Below are 22,270 nucleotides of genomic sequence, written 5' to 3' on the forward strand. Positions count from 1 at the left end.
TGTCTTACCCTCTTGCTTGAGGGTGTCAATGATGGCCTTCTGGACAGCAGTCAGGTCGGCAGTCTTACCCATGATTGCGGTTTTAAGTAATGAACAAGGCTGGGTGTTTTTAAAAGCCTCAGGAATCTTTTGCAGGTGTTTAGAGTTACGTCGTTGATTCAGATGGTTAGGTTAATAGCTTGTTTAGAGAACCTTTTCATGATATGCTAATTTTTTGAGACAGGCATTTTGGGTTTTCATGAGCTGTATGCCATAATCATCAGTATTAAAACAATTAAAGACCTGAAATATTTCAGTTGGTGTGCAATGAATCTGAAATATATGAAAGTTTCATTTTTATCATTACATTATGGAAAATAATGACCTTTATCACAATATGCTAATTTTTTGAGAAGGACCTGTATATATATATATAAATACACTACTACTTACTACCTTAGTCTCAGGCTACATAACAAACCTGTCTCTAAGCTGCACAATCTAAGTATAAGATCAATCATAATTTTATACATAAAGATGACACTCCGGTTATTTAGCCACGGGCAACCACCGTTCATCATCAGCATCTGTGCCCAGTCTGCTCTGACAGTGTGCAACTTTCTTGTTGTAGTAAAAATCAGCCACCAGATGCTGTTTCATAGACTATAGCTTGCTTTCAACACGCATTCAAACTGCATGATCGTCAGAAGTCTTCATGATGTTTCACTGTCTGACTCGTGGTTAAATTCATTAAACCTACAAAATGAACACAAACTATTTAAGCATCTTAACTAGACAGAACAGTGCCAAACACCTACGTAATCAAAATTATTTCCAAATTGTATACCAGTAAATATTGCCCAGAAGTCTTATCAAGGTCATGTGATAGGAAGTCAAATAGTACCAGAAGGAGTCAGCCTCCCAGCCATCACAGACATCTACACCTCCAGATGCAGGAAGAGGGCCACCTGAATCATGAAGGACCCCACACACCCAGCACACACACTCCCTGCCCCGCTCCCCCCAGGCAGAAGACCGTGGAGCACCAAGCACAGAACCACTAGACTGAGGAACAGCCTCTACTCTGAGACTCATGAATCTCTAACCAGGAAAAATCACTGTGAAAAATCACTGTGAAAAAAACTGAAAAATCATTGTAAACCACTTGGTTGGTCATATGTGCTGCTGACTATCCATGATGCTGATCTCATGCTGCTGATTATTTTGTGCTGCTTTGTTCATTGGTCCTCATCTGCTCACGTGGATTAGGACCAATGACCTGATGTTTGAGATGTTTGTGCTGCTGTTGTTTTGGCGCATTGTTTTTGTGCTGTTGGTGCTTAGCGTATTCTTAATCTTGTGTTTCCTTAGTTTAGAGAATGTAGTACATTCTTAGTTCATGACTTGGATCTTACTAATGCTTTTCTTTACAATTTGTGTCTTTGTTGGATGTAACTGGGACCCTATTTACATAGTTTTGTCCCACCTCATATATCACGTGTGACACATATGACAAATAAATCTCTTTGACAATGGTGTAGAGACAGGGCAGCTGACTCGGGGCCTGAAGGTTCCGGGTTCAATCCTCAGCCATTGCACATCTCATGGTGTCTCTGAGCAGTACACCTCATCCCTATTTGCTCACTGGGCGCTTTCATTAGCTGCTCACTGCTCCACCGGGTGGTGGATGGGTTAAATGCAGAGAGCCAATTTCACCATTGTATGGGAACATACAATGATGACAATACATACATTATTATTAAATACAGTAAATATTCATTAAATTAGTACCATTGATTTTTATTGTTAAACACTTTTGGTAACAGCTGCTGTTTTTAAATGTACTTTCTAAATAAATTAGATGACTTCTACTCAGCAAAGAGCTCAAATGAGCTGGAGGAAGGGGGAACAGCTCCTCCTCCCTCCCGTTGTCTCCTTCACTCCGTTTCATACGCCAATTTAAGCTTAAATGAGATATTGTTATTTAAACACATATTTACCGTACACAGAAATTTTTGTCTTAACTTTTATTTAAAAATATATCAGTCTTGACTGACTATCTTCTTTAAAAATAAATCTGACACCTTCTCCGCTGAGCTTTCTTGACGGAAGGGGAGGGGGAAGAACCCCTGCTGTTGTCTCCATTCAGATGTGAGCTTAAAATGAGATCCCGGTATTTAAACGCATATTTACCGTACACAGAAAGATGTCACACAAAAATAATTTTAAAACCTTTATTAAAACATGTATATGCTTTGCATCTCCAATGTCTGACCATCGACACGTTGATGCAAAGCTTACAGGCGGCAGCTGTGTTTCCTTCTTCGACAGCCAGATCACTTTTAACGTGAAAGCTGCATCATAAGAAACTGTCTGTGCGTTTTCCATTATCGTTGAACAAATGAACAGGTCTGTGCATAAAATGCAAAATACAGTAATGACACGGGACCAATCTGAAGAAATTAATGCACATCTATCTTGGAGGATGGTCCTCGAGAGTTCCTCATTAGTCATTCAGGTTAGACTTCTGGTCACATGATGACAGAGTGGGTGGAGTTATGGTAGGGAATTTGAAACCCTGAGCAAGAGTCGTTGTACATGTAGATAACTAAGGGCATTCACTCTATGTCACAAATGCCCGCCCCAAAGAGGGGTAGGGGGTTGAGTGCTCAAGGCTCCCAGCTTTGTCAAAGGAAAATGTTAGTTAGTGGCAGGAAATCTGTTGTGTAGTGTGCTAAGGTCTAGGTTAGCTGCACCTCCTCTACAATATATTTAAATAAACTAGTTCTCTCTTTTTTGATTTAAATTACTGCCATGTGACTGAGGTAACTGTGCGTGGATTGTTTAATCAGTGACATGAGACGTTAATTTACTTTGACTCATCAGAATAAAAGTGGTCATTTATTGAACAGAATCAAAATTTAACATCAAAACATTGTACACTTGATTAGCTGATCTGGTTCTGATTAATAAAACTTGGCACGTTTTACTTAATAAGACAACAAAACATTGAAGAAGGCATCTAGACTATTGGCAAAATAGAAGCGTTTAAAGATGGGAAATGAAGGAGTTTAAATGGAGAGAAAAGATGGATGAGGGAAAGTGTGTTGACCAGGAATGGCACCCTTCATCTGAGCCCAGCTCAGCCCCGGTACACTCGGTGCGTGACGACTCGTTACCTTTGTAGAAGATAGGTCAGCTCCGGTACAGAGGTCCATTTCAACGCTACCTTTCAGCGTCTCCGGTCAGGGTGTCTGAGAATCGTCCGAAGTAGTGACGGTACTCCTTTCAACAGAATAAGCTTCCCTAGAAGTGGTAGGGCATTACGCCCGGGTGAGTTCACAGCAAGGCACTGTGACTCCAGCTGGGATGGACGGACCCTCGTCTCACAGTCAAATCCATCAGCTATTGATTAAATCTGAAAGTTCCTTAGGAACTCTCAGGAAGACTTCAGTCAGAGATTCCACTCAGAAGTGGAGGACTCCATGAAAGATTGAAGAAGATCCCAGGAAGACTCTGGTCAAAGACTCAAGAAGACTGAAGACTGCAGACTGACAGTGCCAGGAAGTGTGGACTCTTAAAGAGTTCTCACTTCCGGTCACTTCAGGACTTCCTGATTGGTTGAAACAACCAACAGGGGGTGGTCCTAGTGATGTCAGAGGGTCATTACAAGTCAAGAAAACAGCAGGAATGTTTTAGGGACTTTTAGTACAGACAGGAGAAATGTTATGACGATGTGAGAGCAAGCAGGTGCCAGTAGCTTCTTATTTACCGTCTGCTAGGTTTAAAAACAATTCACTTCCTTCTAATAACTCATTTCTGACTTTCGACCGACATCACTACTTCTCATTTCAGCCAGAAGATCCATCCAGCCATCCATCCATTATCTTTACCCGCTTATTCCATTTTGGGTCACGGGGGTCGCTGGTGCCCATGTCCAGCAATCACTGTGCGAGGGGCAGGGTACACCCTGGACGGGTCGCAAGTCCATCACAGGGCCACATAGAGACAAACGAGACAAACAACCATTCACTCTCTCACTCACACCTAGGGATAATTTAGAGTTACCAATCAGCCTAACATGCATGTTTTTGGTCTGTGGGAGGAAACCGGAGTACCCGGAGAAAACCCACGCATGCACGGAGAGAACATGCAAATTCCACCCAGAAAGGCCCCTGGACCGGGGTTTGAACCAAGGACCTGCTCGCTGAGAGGCAGCAGCTCTACCAGTTGTGCCACCATGCTGCCCAGCCAGAAGATCAAAATGCATAATTACTTTGTAAATAAACATTTAACTTGATTTCTAATTTAAATGAGGATTTAAAAAATCATTAATACTGTTTCACAGTTGATTTAAAATGAGTGGTTCACTTCAACTTTTAGAAATGGTATGAACTAAACACACTTTTGATTTATCAAGATATTGTAAAATAGTAATAATAATATAAAAGAAGAGTGTTCTTTCAATTGATTACTTCAGGATACAATTAGACAGTCTCTGGATGAGCTAATTTGTATTTCTGGATTCAAATCAATGAAATAACAGTTCCTGTCCCATGAAGGTCCTCAGAGGCAGGTTTTGGTCGGAGGCCGAGTTCACTACAGTTGAAATAAAATATAAAAATAAAAATTATGAAAATAATGAAAAAATACATAAATTAGATGTTCCTGCATATAAACTGAGGTACAAATTGTGAGAAAAAAGAAGTGGCTTGTGCACTGTCAATTATGGTACTTATACTACTATTCCTACTTTGTGGTTTGTTTCTCTTATCACGGTGCTTCATGGTATGGATCCCCCGTGATAAATAAGGGACTACTGTATAGCGCTTTTCTAAGTACTCAAAGATGCTTTACAGGACTTCAAATAAATAAAACTGATAATGTATCACAACACAAGAACACATAAAATTGCATAAAAAGTGCAAATATAAACATTAAAAGCTATTTTAAACAAGTGGGTTTTGAGTTCTTTCTTAAAAGTGAGGAGCTCAGAGCAGACACGTCGCAGTTGAGGCAGTGAATTCCACCAGAGGATGGGGACAGCAATGGAGAAGTATCTGTCTCCCCATGTTTGGAGTTTCGTCCTACAGGGGAGAGACAGAAGGTTGGCATCTGGAGGAGCAGAAGGAGTGTTGTGATGGAGTAGATCGGTCAGGTATGTAGGGGCCAGTTTATGGAGGGCTTTGAATGTGTCAAGGGGGATCTTGAAATCGATGCGTTGAGTGACAGGGAGCCAATGGAGTTTCTGCAGGACAGGGGTGATATTTTCATGGGGACAGGTGTGGGTGAGGAAGCAGGCAGCAGAGTTTTGAATATATTGCAGTTTGCTGAGAGTTTTGGATGGTGTATAGAACAAAATGCTATTATAATAGTTGGTTCTGGATATGACAGAGGCATGGATTAGGATTTTAGCAGTGGAGAAAGTGAGTTATTGGCAGAGTCATGCTATGTTTTTGAGATCGAAGAATGCAGTTCAAGTAATCTGTTTGATGTGTGATTTGAATGCACCTGCTGTTCCACCTGCCACTGTGGCTTCACCACAGTCCAAGGCTGCAGTATTATCTCTAAGCTGCACTGGCAGAGACCCCACTATTTTCGATTTTTTTTTAATTTAGAGAACATATTGCAGCTCCATCGAATCAATCCTGTGACAACACCAATCTCAGAGGAAGAATCCAACGCAGAGGCAGCGAGAATATGATTATAAAAGGCAGTTTTTTTAAGCAGGGTTGATGGGAGCTTAGCAGAACCCTGCTTAATGATCCGTGGCCATCTTGCGCTCCAACACCAAGGTTTTTAACATTGAAACTGGAGGCCAAATTAACACCATCCAGAGAAAGTGAAAGTGAAAGACTGCACAATGTATTCCAAAGATTCTCAGGTCCAAAAATCACAACCTATGTCTTGTCTGAGTTTAAAAGCAGAAGATCAAGGGTCATCCAGGTATTTATGTCTTTAAGACATGCTTGTATTCTAAGTAACTGATTGGATTCATTGGGTTTCATGGACAAATATAACTGTGTATCATCAGCATAACAATGAAAAGTTATCCCATGCCGTTTAATAACTTTACCCAATTGAAGCATATATAAAGTAACTGGTAAATGAACTGTGCTTATAAAGCACCTTTCTATCCAATCAAGATACTCAAAGTGCTTTACAACACAATCTGTGCCCTCATTTACCTTCATACATACATTCATACAGCACTCTACCCATGCATTAGAGAAAAATTAAGCAGATCCAAAATGTGAATATTAATTGGGAGAAATACCTTTTTAAACAGTCTGGTTGGGATGGGATCTATCAGACATATGGATGTTTTCGATGAAGCTATTATTTTTGACAATTCAGAGCGGTCAATAGGACAAAAACTATTCAAACATAAATTAGGTTCTAGTGACATTTCTAATGCTGCCTCATCTGACAGGGAACCAGAGGCAATAGTTAGAAGGATGGTTTGAATTTTCTCTCTAATTGAAATAATTTTATTTATAAAGAATCTCATGAACTCATCACTGCTTATAGTTGTAGGGATACATGGCTCAACAGCAATAGGATTTTTCATTAGAATAGCTAAGTTACTGAAAAGGAACCTAGGGTTATTTTATTCTCATCTATTAAACATGAATAATATAAAGTTCTGGCTTTATGGAGAGTTTTCTTATACATTAGCAAACTATCTCTCCAACTTAAATAAAATTCTTCCATGTTAGTGGAGTGCCATTTTCTGTCCAGCTTTCTAAATACCTGTTTTAAAGTACATAACTCAGAATTGATGCAAGGAACCAGTCTCTGGCTGATTACTTTTTTTTTCCAGCGAAGCAGTTTTTTTGAGTGAAGTTTGCATTGAAGTTGAAAAATTATCAGCAATAATCTTTAATTAAAGCTGCAAGCAGCATTGAAGGCCCTCGCAACAAAGCGCTGCTACGGCCTTACAGCAACCGCAGGAGCTCCAGCGACTCCGTCCAGTCGCCATCGCGAATGTTCTCGCTCCCGTCCCGTGTCCGTTCACTGGGGTGCGCATTTGCTGAACCTTCTACAGCACCCCCGACAGCGGGTGCTCTATCAACGCCTCCCAGTCGCCGTCGCGAATGCTCTCATGCCATTCCCGCACGAGTCCACCAGGGTGCACATATGTCTCAACTTTGCAATCGCCTTCCGCCCATATCAGTACGAGAGGGGGCACAATTGAGACATATGTTAAACCATAATATCAATGTGTTTAGACGTACGTGTTCACTGATTATGCACAAAAAATTTGGTTCTGATCATATGATAATAATTCACTGAGATATAAATTTTGGAATAATCTAGGGGGCGCACTTGAGTCAAATATTAAAGAGCAATACCAATGTGTCTATAAGTGTCCACTGATCACGCACAATCCATCTTGTACATATTGAATGATATTTCACAGAGATATAACTGTTAGAATAATCTAGGGGGCGCACTAGAGTCAAACGTTAAACAACAATACCAAAGTGTCTAGACTTGCTCACTGATCATCCACAATAAATCTGGTACATATTGGATGATATTTCACTGAGATGTAACTGTTGGAATAATCTAGGGGGCGCACTGGAGTCAAAATTTAAAAAACAATACAAATGTGTCTAGAAGTGGTAACGACGCACCAAAAATCTGGTGCAGATCAGATGATATATCACTGAGCTATAACTGATTAAATAGTCTAGGGGGCGCACTTGAGTCATATGTTAAACCACAATACCAATGTGTCTAGACGTGCTCACCAATTATGTACAAAAAAATCTGGTTCTAATCGGATGATGTATCACTGAGATATAACTGTTGGAATAATGTAGGGGGCGCACTAGAGTCATATGTTAAACAACAATATCAATGTGTCTAGAAGTACTCACTGATCACGCACAATATATCTGGTGCAGATCGGATGACGTATCACTGAGGAATAATGGAATAATAAGGAACTGTAGGAATAATGTAGGAACTGTAGGAATAATGCAGGTGGTGCTGTGGAGGCTATTGGCCACTTATCATGGATACCTGTTCAAGGGGTGGATAATGATTGATCATAGTGATTTTTGTGCACCTCGGCTGAAATCTGTGTATTTTAGAGCCAAACGTATTGCAACGGTGTCACTTCTTGATTTGCCACGCCGCCACGCCCACATCCTCCAGCAAAAACGGTTTGCACTTTAACGCAAGTCAGATCATCTTATCTGTCTTCTAACACAGGATTATCCTGATTAGGCCAATGGTGTCAAAGAGGGAGCATTCCAAGTAAAAAAAAAGAGACTTCCTGTTCCGAGGGGGCAGGGCTTTGATTACGTCAAAATATGACTACAGTGGATCTTCGGACATCTAACAGGGATGAATCATGCCAAGTTTGGTGCATTTCGGTCTTTCAATGTGAAAGTTATAGCGTTTGGAAATTTATGGTGTGAAGCGCAACTTTGAGGCCTGGCCACGCCCCTTTAAGATAAACAAAAATGCAAGCTTTTGATAACTTTTACTCCCCAATGTGCTAAGGGTATATTAACCAAGTTTGAAGGCAATCACTCAAAATCCCTAGGAGGAGTTCGTTAAAATTTGCCATTAGAAACGCCCAAAAATGACCCTTTGACCCAAAATGGCTGACTTCCTGTTGGTTTTGGACCAGGGCTCCAAGAGACTTTTTCATAGGTCCTGAGACGATACAAATGTTCACCGATTTTTAGAATTATTGGTCCAAAAATGGCTTTTGGCTGAGGTTTTAAAATATTCTAGGGGGCGCTGTGAAGGCTCTTGGGCAATTATCATGGCTTCCTGTTCAAGGGGTGGATAATGATTGATCATACTGATCTTGGTGCACCTCAGTTAAAATCTGTGGAATTTAGAGCCAAACGTATGGTGACAGTGTTGTATCTTATTTTGCCACGTCGCGACGCCCACATGCTCCACCCTAAACTGTCAGTTTTGGAAAGCAAGTTACACCAACATGTCTTCGGTCACTGGACACACAATCATGCTGATCAGGTGACAGGGGTCAGCTAGGGGACCGTTCAAGGTAAAACTTTACACTTCATGTTGTAAGGGGGCGTGGCTTAAGTGATGTCATGATTTGACAAATCAGTCTTGCAGGGGACCGGATGTGGATCAATCACTGAAGGTGTAGTAACATCCACATCAATACTTGGGTTCATTTAATAAAACAGTAGACACCTTGGTTCTGTTTGACAGCAAATGGGGGTTTATTTGAAGCTTAGCCCATAGGCCGAAAAGCCAGGGATACCTCCGGGACCTCAAAAGGCAGAACCCCTGTTAACAGTACAGTATCTTTTTTATACCTTCCATTGACGTCAGAAGTCAGAAGGTTGTATAACACTTTATCAGTCCTTTCCCATTTTAGGAAGACGCTTGAGAATAACAAATTCTTCTTAGGTCAGCTTGACATAAGCACAGTACTCGTTGCTAAAACAATTCTGAGTTATCAAAACAGTCCTGACGGGAAACAGTCTTATACAACAGTTGATCTTGCGCCCAGAAATTCCTGGTACTTTTAAACAAGTACAGGTCAACTTCAGTCACTTCTCAGAATCTGTTAAAAACAAGTTCTGTTGAACACAGTTGTTTGTAAGTTAAAATACATTTGCTTTTGGCCTCATTAAACAGATTATCAAATTAATAAAGTTTCTTAGATTCTACAAAGGTTTGATGTCTCAGACAGTTTTCGTGTAGGAGCTATTAGCGTTTCATTTTTCATGGCGAGATGTCACACATTGTGGTCTGGCCCCGCCCCGCCCCTTCAGCCTGCTTCGGTTTGCACCGTTTTGATAACTTTTCGTTCCCCATGCCTTTTGACCAAAATGGCCACGTTTGAAACCGACTGAGCGAAATCCCTAGGAGGAGTTCGTTCAAATGCTTAGGCTGTAAACCACCAAAAAAGTGTGAAAATTGGACGACATTCGAAAATGGCCTTCTTCCTGTTTATTGTACGTTGGTGCCAGAGGGTTTTCTGTGCACCTTGCGGAATTGGACAAGTGTACCAAATTTCATGTTTCTATGACAAACTAAGGTTAATGCAGAGGGTATTTTGAAAATTTCCAGGTGGCGCTCTTGAGCCGTTTCTGTTGCAATTTTTGCCACGCCCTTAAAATACGTAATTTTTCACCAGTCCTGATGCGTCTGCCAAATTTGGTGACTTTTGGGATATGTTAAGGCCCCCAAAACGCCAATTCATTTGGCGGAAAAAATTGCAGCTCGGGCCAGAACAGAGCGATTACAATAGGCCTTTGCAGCGCTTAGCTGCTCAGGCCTAAATATGTTTTAGTTGTTGACATCAGTAGAAGCATGATAAAATATTTCCAAATGTCTAAGATACTTGAATCTTTCAAATAAATAATAAAAAAGAAAAAAAACAACACTGCAATAACATTCTTGCTTTAATTTTTTTTTCAGAGGGCTTGTATTGACTTTGCCATAAATGCCAAACCTTTGACACGCTACATGCCCAAGGACACACAGTCCTTCCAGTATCGAATGTGGAAATTTGTGGTCTCAGCTCCATTTGAGTACTCCATCATGATTATGATCGCTCTCAATACTGTTGTCCTCATGATGAAGGTAGGAGAAAACATTCATTTTTATGAGATCTTTTCAATTTGTTTGTATTATCAGTCTTTTCTCATTTTCATTCCTAGGTAAAGTTCATGTTCGAGTTTGTGAACCTTCCCAAAAATTGTAGTTTTTTAAAAATTTGGAGTTAGATACAAATATTTTTTATAGTTTTATGTTATACTAAATAGCCACTATTATGAGACTATTTCACCTCTCTTGCTGCAAATCAGGACAAGAGGTGAGACGTAGGTACACTGCCTGTGAAGAAACTATCTGATTACCCACATCCCCAAAAACTCACTGTTTGGAGGAGAGTGTTTTAAAATATTTTTTAATTAAAATTTACTAGCATTCCTTGAAGGTAAGCACATTATTGTTATTGTGATATCTGACTTGTAAGTCAGTGATAAAATTGTATCATGAGGATGACTGTCAGCTACTAACCAGAAATTCACCTCAATTCGTGTAAACCTGACCGTCAAGAGACATTTTTATGTAGGCTTTTGTTAGTTGTGTCAGCCATGTTAATTTGGGATGACTTCAAGTACTAATGATTCATAAATGTAGATGCAGAAATTATTTTTTGAGACTTTCACTCAAAACAGTCAGTGCCATAGAGCACAAGCCAAGATTTTGGACATTGGATCATGTGGGCATGCCTGGAGTAGAGGAAAGATTTTTTTAGACAAGTGCATCCTGAAACAGCCTCCTGAAACAGCCTTTGTTCCTGTTCTTTAGTTTCATGGAGCTCCGGACTACTATGATGCAATGCTCAAGTACCTCAATGTGGTGTTTACCTTTCTCTTCTCTTTCGAGTGCATCCTGAAGATCATTGCTTTTGATCCACTGGTGAGTACCATGAGGTTCTATCTATCTGTCTGTCTGTCTGTCTGTCGGTCTGTCCATCTATTGATTTATTGATTGATTTCAGAACTACCTGAAAGATGCCTGGAACGTGTTTGACTTTGTGACTGTGTTGGGCAGTATCACTGACATCCTGGTAACAGAAATCAATGTAAGAGCACCTCCTCCCCGCACACACAGACCCCCACAGCACAATAATGTATTGCATCCACAAAAAAGTGTTGTGATAAGTAGGACCCACATCCAGCAAACATGAGGCTTCATGGCAGCAACATGAGCAGAAAACTTCCCGTGATAGCAGTCAGATGTTTTCAGGGTTTGAGCTAGGAAGTGGTTGCATGATTGGAGACATTTTGAAATGTCATAGGAGGTGAATTCACCTCAAAGATTAATGGGATTGTCTGATCATTTGTGAAGTGATGCTCTGTAGACAGTTATCAGTAGTTAGTGCCACATGAGGTGTGACATCAGTCAGAGAGCAAAAAATGTGAAGAAAAGATAAAAGTCTTCATCAAAGCATACTAGGCGAATGAGGATCAATTTCATATATGATGTTTTTAAGTCTAGAAACCAATTTAAAAAAAACAACATACAAAGAACATTACATACTTTACCCCTACACTTTTGTACAACACTTTATGAGTTGCTGTTTTCTCAGCTGAACAACCTATGTTATTAGGTGAATTTTTGTGTGCTGAAACTTTTTGTGCCATCACTGCTAAAGCTGCTGAGCTGTTCACATGATCAGACCTAATTTTGGAAGCAGATGTGGCACAGTGAAAAGGCAGACCAAATAGACACCATGACAAGCCCACATGTTGCAGTGTCCTTGAAAAACAAATATTACCTAACTGTCCCCTGGGTGCTGAAGTATCCGAACTCTGCTCCACTTGGGTGTATCTGTCATGTGTGATGGAACAAATATCATCATTGTATGTGACAAGAACCAGATTTAGGGATTCTAACCAGATCACAAACAGGAAGGTTTAAAATATTTATTGATGAACTGCTTCTGGTGGAGGTCTGAGTCCTTGGGCCAGCATGATCTGGAGAGACAGGAAGGTTAGTGGATTGGAGTTTGATGGCTTTGGTGTGACAGTTCAGTTTATAAACATCAACCTTTATAAACAGATGAGGAATAATTTCCTTAGAAGAGTTGGTTTCTATGAAGTCACAGTTGGAGAAGGTGAGCTGGTTTTGAGGCAGGACTGAGCATGAAGCAGTTAGGAGGGAGATCCAGAAGACAGGTCCAGGGAGACAGGCGAGGGTCGAGCACAGGTGGTCAGAAATCCGAAACCAAACTTTAATCGTGATCTGGTAGATGTGGTCGTTGTAGAGAAGGCAGAGGTCGTTACCATGAGCAGAGTAAATAATCCAAAGCAAGCAGCGGACGAGCAAGATGGGTAATGCGTAAAACAGGCATGAAGTCAGGACCAGGAAGACAAACGAAACTGTGGCATGGACGCTGGACATTTACTCACTGAGGCTTTCAATAATCTGGCACTGAGTAGAGTGACTGTGGGGTTTAAGTAAAGGGAAAAACAGGTGAGCTGCATGAGGGCTGATTGCAGTGACTCAGCAGAGTGGGTGTGGTTAAGTGAGGTGCAGGTTGACAGGAGATGAACAACATGAACAGAAACCAGAGATGTTCCCCGGACGTGCTCATAGAGTGCGTAGAAGAGCGTTGCGTTTTCGGGAGCGTGAAATTCAAACTTGGACAGAAAAACTTTTGATGGAAAATTGTGGATTTTGGACTGGACGGTTGGCATAAGCTGGAATGTGACTGGGTCAGAATGGCAAACCAGGTAGGAGATAACGAGGAGGACATGATGTTAGAGGCTTGGACGCAAGTAAGAAGAGGAAAAGGACAAGGTCGAGGAAGCGGCGGAGATGTGAAGGAAGGTGGGAGGGTGTCGGATAGTCAAGGAAATAAAAGAGAATTAGAGGAAAATAGTTCGGATGAAGAAAGAACAATTCGTAGGAAGGTCATGAGGGAGGAATTTAAAATAATTCTCAAGTTTAAGAGGGAGGAAAGCCAGGGATACTTAAGCCCAATTACATGTATGTCATCAACTGCACAGATCAGGCTAAACACAGAACAGAGAAGATTAAAATAATAGCAAGGGGGGCAGAACAGTTTCTGGGAGTCAAAGAGGCGTCTTGGGAAAACATAAACAAAGGGCTGGAAATAGATGGGAGACCGGTAACACTGGGCGATAAACCCATATGTTAATACTACAATGGAACGCCAGAAGTCTTATAGCAAATGGACAAGAATTTAAGGGATATATTGAAAAATTAGAAGAAAAAACAGAAATAATATGTATACAGGAAACATGGTTAAAAGCAACATTAGAATTTGTAATTGGTATGGTATGGTATAAAGTTTATTCATTTAAAAAAGTACAAAACAATTCCATAACAATATAAAAAAAAGATACAAAAGATTTAAAATGAAAGGCAGCAGAAAGAAGAAAAAATCTTATTATATTTGCCCCTTTTTTCAAACAATTATTTCAATCATAATAATTTTCAAGTAACAGAACAAAATGAATAACTCTTTCTAATTTTTCTAATTCTAATACAAAACACACACTAAGCTACTTCATATATACTTTTTTAACAATTCAGCTTTGATCTTTAATTTTTTCTTTAATTAACCCTTTAATTAAAGGGTATGATAGCATCAGAAGGGATCGGCAAGAGGGAAATGGAGTAGGGTGTGGAATATTTATAAAACAAGGAACACAATATCAAATATTATGAAAATGAGTAGATTTAGAATATATAGTGGTGGAAGTATGGGACAAAGATGGGAAATATAAAATAATAAATTTCTATAATCCTTGTAAAAATATAACAATTGAATCAATGGAAGAAATAATGGGATATTTAGAAGGAAAGGTAATATGGTGTGGGGATTTCAATGCTCATAGTACACTCTGGGGTAAAAGTAATGATAAAAACGGTCAAGAAATTGAAGAATTGATGGAATTAAAAAACCTAGTGTGTTTTAATGATGGAAGAGGAACCAGAATCAATGTTAGAACAGGAGGAGAATCAGCAATTGATTTAACACTAGTATCAAACTCACTGGCTGGCAGTTGTGAATGGGATATTGATAAGAATACAACAAATGGAAGCGATCATTACCCAATTAAGATTAAAATACAAATAAAATCAGAAAGCACCAAAATAGAGGGGAATAAAAAATGGAATTTCAATAAAGCAGAATGGAATAAATTTAATTATATCAGCGAACAAGAATTACAAAAAATTAACATGACAGCAGATGTAAATAATATAAATTCAAATATTTATAGGGTTATTCTAGAGGCAATAGAACAGTCAGTGAAGAAAGGAGGAGGAAGGAAAGAAAGGAAAAATAGTGGTGGACAAATGACTGTAATAAAGCAATCAAGTCAAGAAATAAAGCCTTTAAAATACTTAAAAAGAATCCTATTTATCAACATTTAATAGATTATAAAAGAGAACAAGCGATGGTAAGGAGGATAATAAAGGAAGCAAAAAGAAACTACTGGACAAAATTCTGTGACACTATTGGGAAAGTGACTAAACTTGATAAAATCTGGAAAGTGATTAAAAGAATGAATGGCATCAGGAAAGAATACTGTATGTATACCCAGTATTGAACACAGATAAAGGAGTGATTATTAAAGATCAAGATAAAGTTGAAATGTTAGCTGAAACCTTTAAAAAGACTCATAGTACAAATAACATCAGTGAGGAGGAAAAGAAAGGGAGGGAAGCCACAAAACTAAAGTATAAATATTTACAACAGAGTAGTGAAGTAAATGATAATTTATTGAACGCACCATTTAAAAAAAGATGAACTAAACAGAGCTCTGAGAAAAACCAAGACAACAGCACCAGGAAAAGATCAGATCTGGTATTTAATGATAGATCATCTCAGTGAACCATTCAAAGAAATCAATTTAGAGCATGTACAACAAAGTGTGGGAGGAGGGGGAACTGCCACAGAGCTGGAAGGAGTCAGTCATCATACCCATAGCAAAACCAGGAAAAGACAACACTAAACCGGAAAAATTACAGACCAATCGCGCTAACATCAGACATATGTAAGATAATGGAAAAAATTATTAATGAGAGGTTAACATACTATTTAAATAGCAAAGGATATATATCTAAATATCAAAGTGGGTTTCAAAAAGGGCGTAATACATATGATTCAGCTTTACGGTTAGAACATGAAATCAGAAAAGCGCAGATAAATAAAGATAGTGTGGTGGCGATGTTCTTTGATATTGAAAAAGCATATGATATGTTGTGGGTTGAAGGATTGTTAATCAAAATAAAGAAATTAGGTATTACAGGAAAAATGTTTAAATGGATAAAAAACTTGTTATCAAAAAGAACAATACAAGTTAGAATAGGAGAAGAATATTCTGAGAAATATGGTGTAGAAAATGGAACACCACAAGGCAGCATCATAAGTCCTTTATTGTTTTCTTTAATGATAAATAATGTTTTTGTAGAAATAGAGGAGGGAATGGGCTGTTCACTCTTTGCAGATGACGGGGCAATTTGGAAAAAAGGAAGAAATATAGAAACCACAGTAGAAAAAATACAGAAGGCTATTAATGAAATAGAAAGATGGGCAATAAAGTGGGGGGTTAAATTTTCAGTGACAAAAACAAAGGCAATGATATTTACATGGAAAAGAATTACAGAAGTCAAAAAAACTGAAACTATACAATCAAGAAATAGAACGAGTCAAGAGTATAAAGTTTTGGGGAATGTGGTTTGATGAAAGGGCAGCACGGTGGCGCAACTGGTAGAGCTGCTGCCTCTCAGCGAGCAGGTCCCTGGTTCAAACCCCGGTCCAGGGGCCTTTCTGGGTGGAGTTTGCATGTTCTCTCTGTGCATGCATGGGTTTTCTCCGGGTACTCCGGTTTCCTCCCACAGAACAAAAACATGCATGTTAGGCTGATTGGTAACTCTAAATTGTCCCTAGGTGTGAGTGAGAGAGTGAATGGTTGTTTGTCTCGTTTGTCTCTATGTGGCCCTGCGATGGACTTGCGACCCATCCAGGGTGTACCCTGCCCCTCGCACAGTGATTGCTGGACATGGGCACCAGCGACCCCCGTGACCCAAAATGGAACAAACGGGTAAAGATAATGGATGGATGGATGGATGGACGGTTTGATGAAAAAGTAATATAGAATATTCACATTCAGAAAATTATTGATAAATGTAAAAGGGTCTTAAATACTATGAGATGTTTGGTGGGAAATGAATGGGGAGCAGACAGAACAGCATTAAAGAGAATATACACTGGGCTGATCAGGTCAACAATAGATTATGGAAGTGTAATCTATAGATAGGCAGCAAAAACACATCTGGAGAAACTTGACAATATACAACATCAAGCACTAAGAATCTGTACAGGAGCATTTAGGACCACCCCAACCGCAGCACTTAAAGTAGAGATGGGAGAGATGCCTTTAGAATTGAGAAGAACACAGCTAGCAATAAATTACTGGATCAACTTAAAAGGAAATAACCCAAATCATCCAACATTAGACATTTTAAAACCATGCTGGGAAAAAGCAAAGAGAGAAACAAGAAGCTTTAGTTGGATAATTGATCAGAAGATACAAGAAGTTCAAGTAAGAAACCTAACAATAAGTCCAATAGTACCGCTACCAACAATACCACCATGGATACTACCAACTGCAAAATTAGATTTTACACTTATGGAAAAGAAAAAAGGTTTTAAAAATCACTTTTAACTCATATACAGTACAGAAATATATAAATAACTATTATGGTTACGTTCAGATTTACACAGATGCATAAAAAGCCACAACAGGGAAAATAGGAATAGCAATTATCATACCAGAGTTCCATAAGAAACAAGTTAAATGGATTACAAATGGATTGTCAGTATACACCAGGGAAATGTTAGCAGTATTATTAGCAGTACAATGGATAGAAGATGTAGTGAACTCGGCCTCCGGTCAAGACCTGCCTCTAAAGACCTTCATGGGACCTGAGCTAAATCCATCTCTCGGTGTCTCTCCTTACAACTGGTGGCCCGTACGACTCATTGAATGGACTGTGTTATTTGTGTAATACTTGATCTGCATGTTGGCTTATCTGATTTCATAAATAAAAGTATGTGCAGATTTCTGTTCGACTGTAAAAAGCAATGTTTTTCAGCTGTGGTGCTCAGAGAAAAATACAGTGATATGTTTTAAGCTGTGGGAAGATGTCTTACCCTGTTTTGAAACTGTTATCAGCTGTGTGGTTCTGGTACTGATCCAGTTCGGTTCTAGATAACGGCTCAGACGAGTCGGTGTTCTAAGAAAAAAACACTGTTTTTAGAGCTGGATAATATGCTGTGGTTTTCAGAATTAGCTGTGCAAAGTTTTATTTGTGAACGCAATGTTTGATTTGAAGCTGTGCACAGTTTACCTTGGAAATTTTGTGTGGTTCTGACCGGACCCGGCTGTGGGTCCGGTCCGGCTCGATTCTGTAGGACTCGGCTCAGAACGTGAGGTGTTTCTAAGGGAGAACGCTGTGTGAACTGAGCTCCGTCTCAGTAAAAGTGCTTGCATGGTGATCGATACATTTCCAGAATTATTTGTGCATTTTGGAGGTCTAATGGGAGTATAACTCACTGGACGGTGTTACGTGTTGCTAGCTGTTAGCGACCAAGATGGCTTCTTTAGGTGCTGTTCTGCTCATTGGTTGATTCAATCACGTGACCCTGAAATGAAGCTCGTTTTCATATGGAGTTTTCACTGTTGTTTTAAAGTTGGAAAACGCTTTAAAATTGGTTCTGACCTCATGATCCATCTCTTAAAAGTCTAATCGCTGAAGCGACCGCTGAATCGAAAGTAAATCCGCCTATAAAATGTTGATTTTGGACCGTGTTGGCCGATGCTAATTCTAAGCTAACGGCTAAAGACCGGATGTCACCAAAGCCACAGGAAGTCATCACGACTCCTAGTGGACGTCACTACCGGTGACTGGGTTAAAATAAAATAAGGTTCTACTGCCACCTTCTGCCGGAAACTCGATATGTCAGTTTCATTTCGTCTTTAGGATTTTTGGTGAAATTTAACGTTTTTATTATTCTTTAAAAAGCATTTTTGAGTTAATAAAACGGTGCTCAAGCGTGAATTATGCTGCTGTCTTACATATAAAAAGTGATTAAAGTACTTATGCCCAGAGAGGCGTTTACTAGAAAATTTTTCATTTAATGATAAATCCTGAAGAAGGTGCTAAATGAATAATTCACAACTTTTTAGAGATACAGTCACAAAATAATCACAGAGCTGATCAGTTTACTCATTTGCTGAAAAGAAAATACACGTTTAATTGCTAAAACACTAAATAAAAGTAAATATAACAGAAAAAGGAAACTTTTCTGATTTATTTTTACGACCTAAAACACGACATCTTCCTGTTTATTTTATTTTTTTTTAAATAAAAGATAATGGAAGAGACAGAGGAAAAAATTGACCCTTCAGACTCCCACCAGTCAGAAGAGGACAGTCAACAAGTTGACATAATTCAGAGAGCTTTATATATTTTAACAGTCCCAGTAATTGGTGCGACATTAGAAGGGATGGATGAAACTCAAAAAGATGAAGAGCTGAGAAGTTTAACAGAAGGAGCCACGGTAAAAGAGAATAAAAAGCAGAGCCTTGAACGGTTAGCAAAACTTTCTGTGCTGCTCAAAGACAGATTGGACCAAGAGGTTGAACGAAATGACGTGCTGACTAAAAAATATGCAGAGAAAATCGAAATGTTTCAGGACCTTGAAGGACGCTTCCTTCAGTTTCAAAATGAACACAACGTCCACACTAAGGAACATCTGGAACAGATGACTCGATTGAAGCGAACCGCAAGTGCGGAAAGAGAGGCGACTCTGGAGATTTCCTTGAAATACTCTCAGTTACAGCAAGACGCACGTGCAGAAATTGATTCACTGAACAAGCAAGTACAGTCACTTTCAGCATCACTTACTGAAGCCAGGGACGCCAAAGAATAGGTTTCCATAACATACTCTTCATTAAATAAGGAGTACGAGGAAACAGTGTCACAATTGTACCAGTGCAGAGCTGAGATAGACGTGCTTAAAACACAACTTTGCCATGCAGAAAGGAAAAATAGTGAGAGGCGTGGACAGAATGTGGGGACACACTGGGCTCCAGACCCAAATCTCCCTCCATCACAAGCACCTCCACCCTTACCTAAAGGAGCAGGGACAGACCTGTCCAGGTCTCCTCTACCAAGCTGGCAAGAGAGACCGTCGAGAGCTCCTCTTTCAATGGACGAACTTCAAAAAATCTCAAAATATGTTCAACGCTTTATTCCTGGGCCTATGGGGTCCACTGGTACGAAGGCGTATCTAAATGATCTTGGTTTCAGACTGAGTGGTTATCCTAATGCTACTGTTGAAGATAAAATCAGTCTGATAAGGCTCACTTTGGACAGAGAGGTGTTCACCTTTATCGAGCGTCAACCTGATGCCACGAGAAGGGATTACAACCTTCTGTGTGAAGCTTTGATCAGAGAATACAACCCCTGCACGGGACCAAGTGGGTTCCCAGCTGCAGACAAGGTCACGCAAGGGAAGCATGAACATCCAAAGGTTTATTAAAAAAGAATCTTCCAGGCTTATTTTGGTTACAGGAATGAAACCGGCATGGAGGAGGAAGAGGGTTTTAAATTTGTTTTCAGCAAAAACCTCCACACTGACATAAGAACGTCAGTACAAATGATGGCTACTTTCAAAGAAAAATCCATCAATGAGATTAAACAGTGTGTTGTGAATGTGTTTGAGGCCTGTTCTCATGTTAAGACGCCCATAGAGGTGTTTCCTGGTGTAAAGGTTAAACCCCATTCGCTAGAACTGGAAGGACGGTGCGTGTCGCCTCCCCCTCCTAAAAACGGCAAGAAAAAGCAGTCTTTTCAAACTAACAAACCGCGTCATGAAGGTGCACGCTGGGACAAGAAAGATCTAAAGGGATTGAATTTAATCCCAGAAGATGAACGTGATTATCGTAAGTGGGGTGTGCGTAGGACGAAGACATATGGGAACCAAGGTAACCCATATTTTCAGTGGAAGTCCGAAAAGGAACCCCCAAATGACGTACCTAACCCTCCTCCACCTCGGACAAAACGACCCGAGGCGAAAAAATCACAAAGGTTCCAGAAACAAGGCCCTACACCTCTGAGCTCGGAAGAGACAGAGAAACTACGCAGGTTGTTAGAAACTTTGAATCACACTGACACGGGAAACCAACCTGGTGCACTATGTAGTGATGTAATCGCTATTAAATCTGAGGGCGCAAATGACAACATCACAGATGTCGGTGGAACACACCAAGACATTGTTGTTGTGGCCTCCAACAACCCCTCATCGGAAGAAGGGGGGGTGAACTCACACACAAACGATGACGAGTCATCGCAAGCTGAACACTCAGAAACAGCTACTGCTGTGCTGACGGTTCAGACAAACCAAGATTACACAGACAAGGCTGAGCGTGTGAAGAAACGTCAGAAAAAACCCAAGAGGTTTCTGTGTAACTTTATCAGAAGGGGGGTCGCCAAGAAGGCGTACCTGTCAGTAACACTCGAAGGAGTCCTCACACATGAAGCACTACTGGACGGTGGGGCAGACATAACAATTATGTCAGCTAAACTGTTCGAGGAGCTGAGGACAGCCGCTGGCAGTGTTAACAGGGCAATACCTCTCACAGAATGTGCTGTAGAAATGCAGGGTCTCTCAGAGAAGAGGACAACCCTGACAGCTATAGCAATGGTTCACATGCAGATTGGCAGAATGACACTATACCACCCGGTACACGTGTCTAGTGTTGACTCATTCCCATTTCTGGTTGGCCAGGATTTTATAAATCGCTTCGACGCGATTATAGATTATGGTGATCAGACGATGTGGGCCAAGGTGAGCAAACCACTGCCAATAGAAATGCCTCCTGAGTGTAACACAGACTGCCTAACAGCAGGTACCGCGGAAGGCGCAAAGGACTCCTCAGCCGAGGACATGAGCCTGGTGAGTATTCCTCTGAAATCATGTGAAACCAAAGAGACCCACCCGGTGGTCCAAACTCTGACCCAACAAGAAAGCCTCCTCTGTGAGCTGGAGCAGTCAGAGTCCACCAAACACTACCTACCACTGGTAGTTAAAGGTGTAGAGATCCAAGGATCCCACACCAACGATGCTGTTCTGTCTCTGTGGACAGATAAATCAGCAATTAACTGAGCTTTTATATGAAACCTTGGTTCACAAACACGTGGGTCTAGAACTAATTAAAAAAGATTTCCGCTTTCCATTAGTTCCCAATAGTTCACAGGTAATGACCGCGGAAGGAGTCATTAACCTAAAACTAAACTGGAACCAACGAGAACTGGTTCACCCATTTCTCGTGATCCAAAACTTACCACATGCAACCTACATAGGCTCTGACATTTTGGTAAGGTTGGATGTCCATGGGGACACCATCAACAAGGTGCTGTGGTCCCTAAAACCAGCCACAAAGGATCCTCCTGTGCTAGACACAACAAACCTTAAGGCTGGGCAGACCATTCCAGAGGCCTGCCAGGTTGCTAACAACCAAACCACCACAGTACCACCTCAGGTGATTAACCTAATGGTGCGAATCCACATCGTAGCTGGACAAGCTATTAGCCATAAACAGGCATATTTTCAACCTTCTCCTGCGTTTTTCAACTTGGGACTGTCCGTGGAAGCCACGAACCAAGTGAGCCTTGACTCCAGGACCACATCTGTTGCTGTGTGTAACACAGGCACGGATGAGGTGAT

The 22,270-nt window shown here is 40.3% G+C and overlaps 1 protein-coding gene across 1 annotated transcript in view; it reads left to right on the top strand.

Annotated features, from left to right (window-relative positions):
- cacna1ba (calcium channel, voltage-dependent, N type, alpha 1B subunit, a) overlaps nucleotides 1-22,270 on the top strand; it is a 668,325-nt gene that overhangs the window by 478,312 nt on the left and 167,743 nt on the right. The window contains exons 36-38 of the mRNA XM_037680745.1: nucleotides 10,405-10,569; nucleotides 11,302-11,412; nucleotides 11,495-11,578. Of these exons, the coding sequence (XP_037536673.1) occupies nucleotides 10,405-10,569; nucleotides 11,302-11,412; nucleotides 11,495-11,578 (360 nt within the window). The remainder of the gene's footprint in view (nucleotides 1-10,404; nucleotides 10,570-11,301; nucleotides 11,413-11,494; nucleotides 11,579-22,270) is intronic.

The sequence above is a fragment of the Nematolebias whitei genome, chromosome 8, assembly GCF_014905685.2.
Source record: "Nematolebias whitei isolate Nwh7 chromosome 8, NemWhi1, whole genome shotgun sequence".
NCBI classification, from domain to species: domain Eukaryota; kingdom Metazoa; phylum Chordata; class Actinopteri; order Cyprinodontiformes; family Rivulidae; genus Nematolebias; species Nematolebias whitei.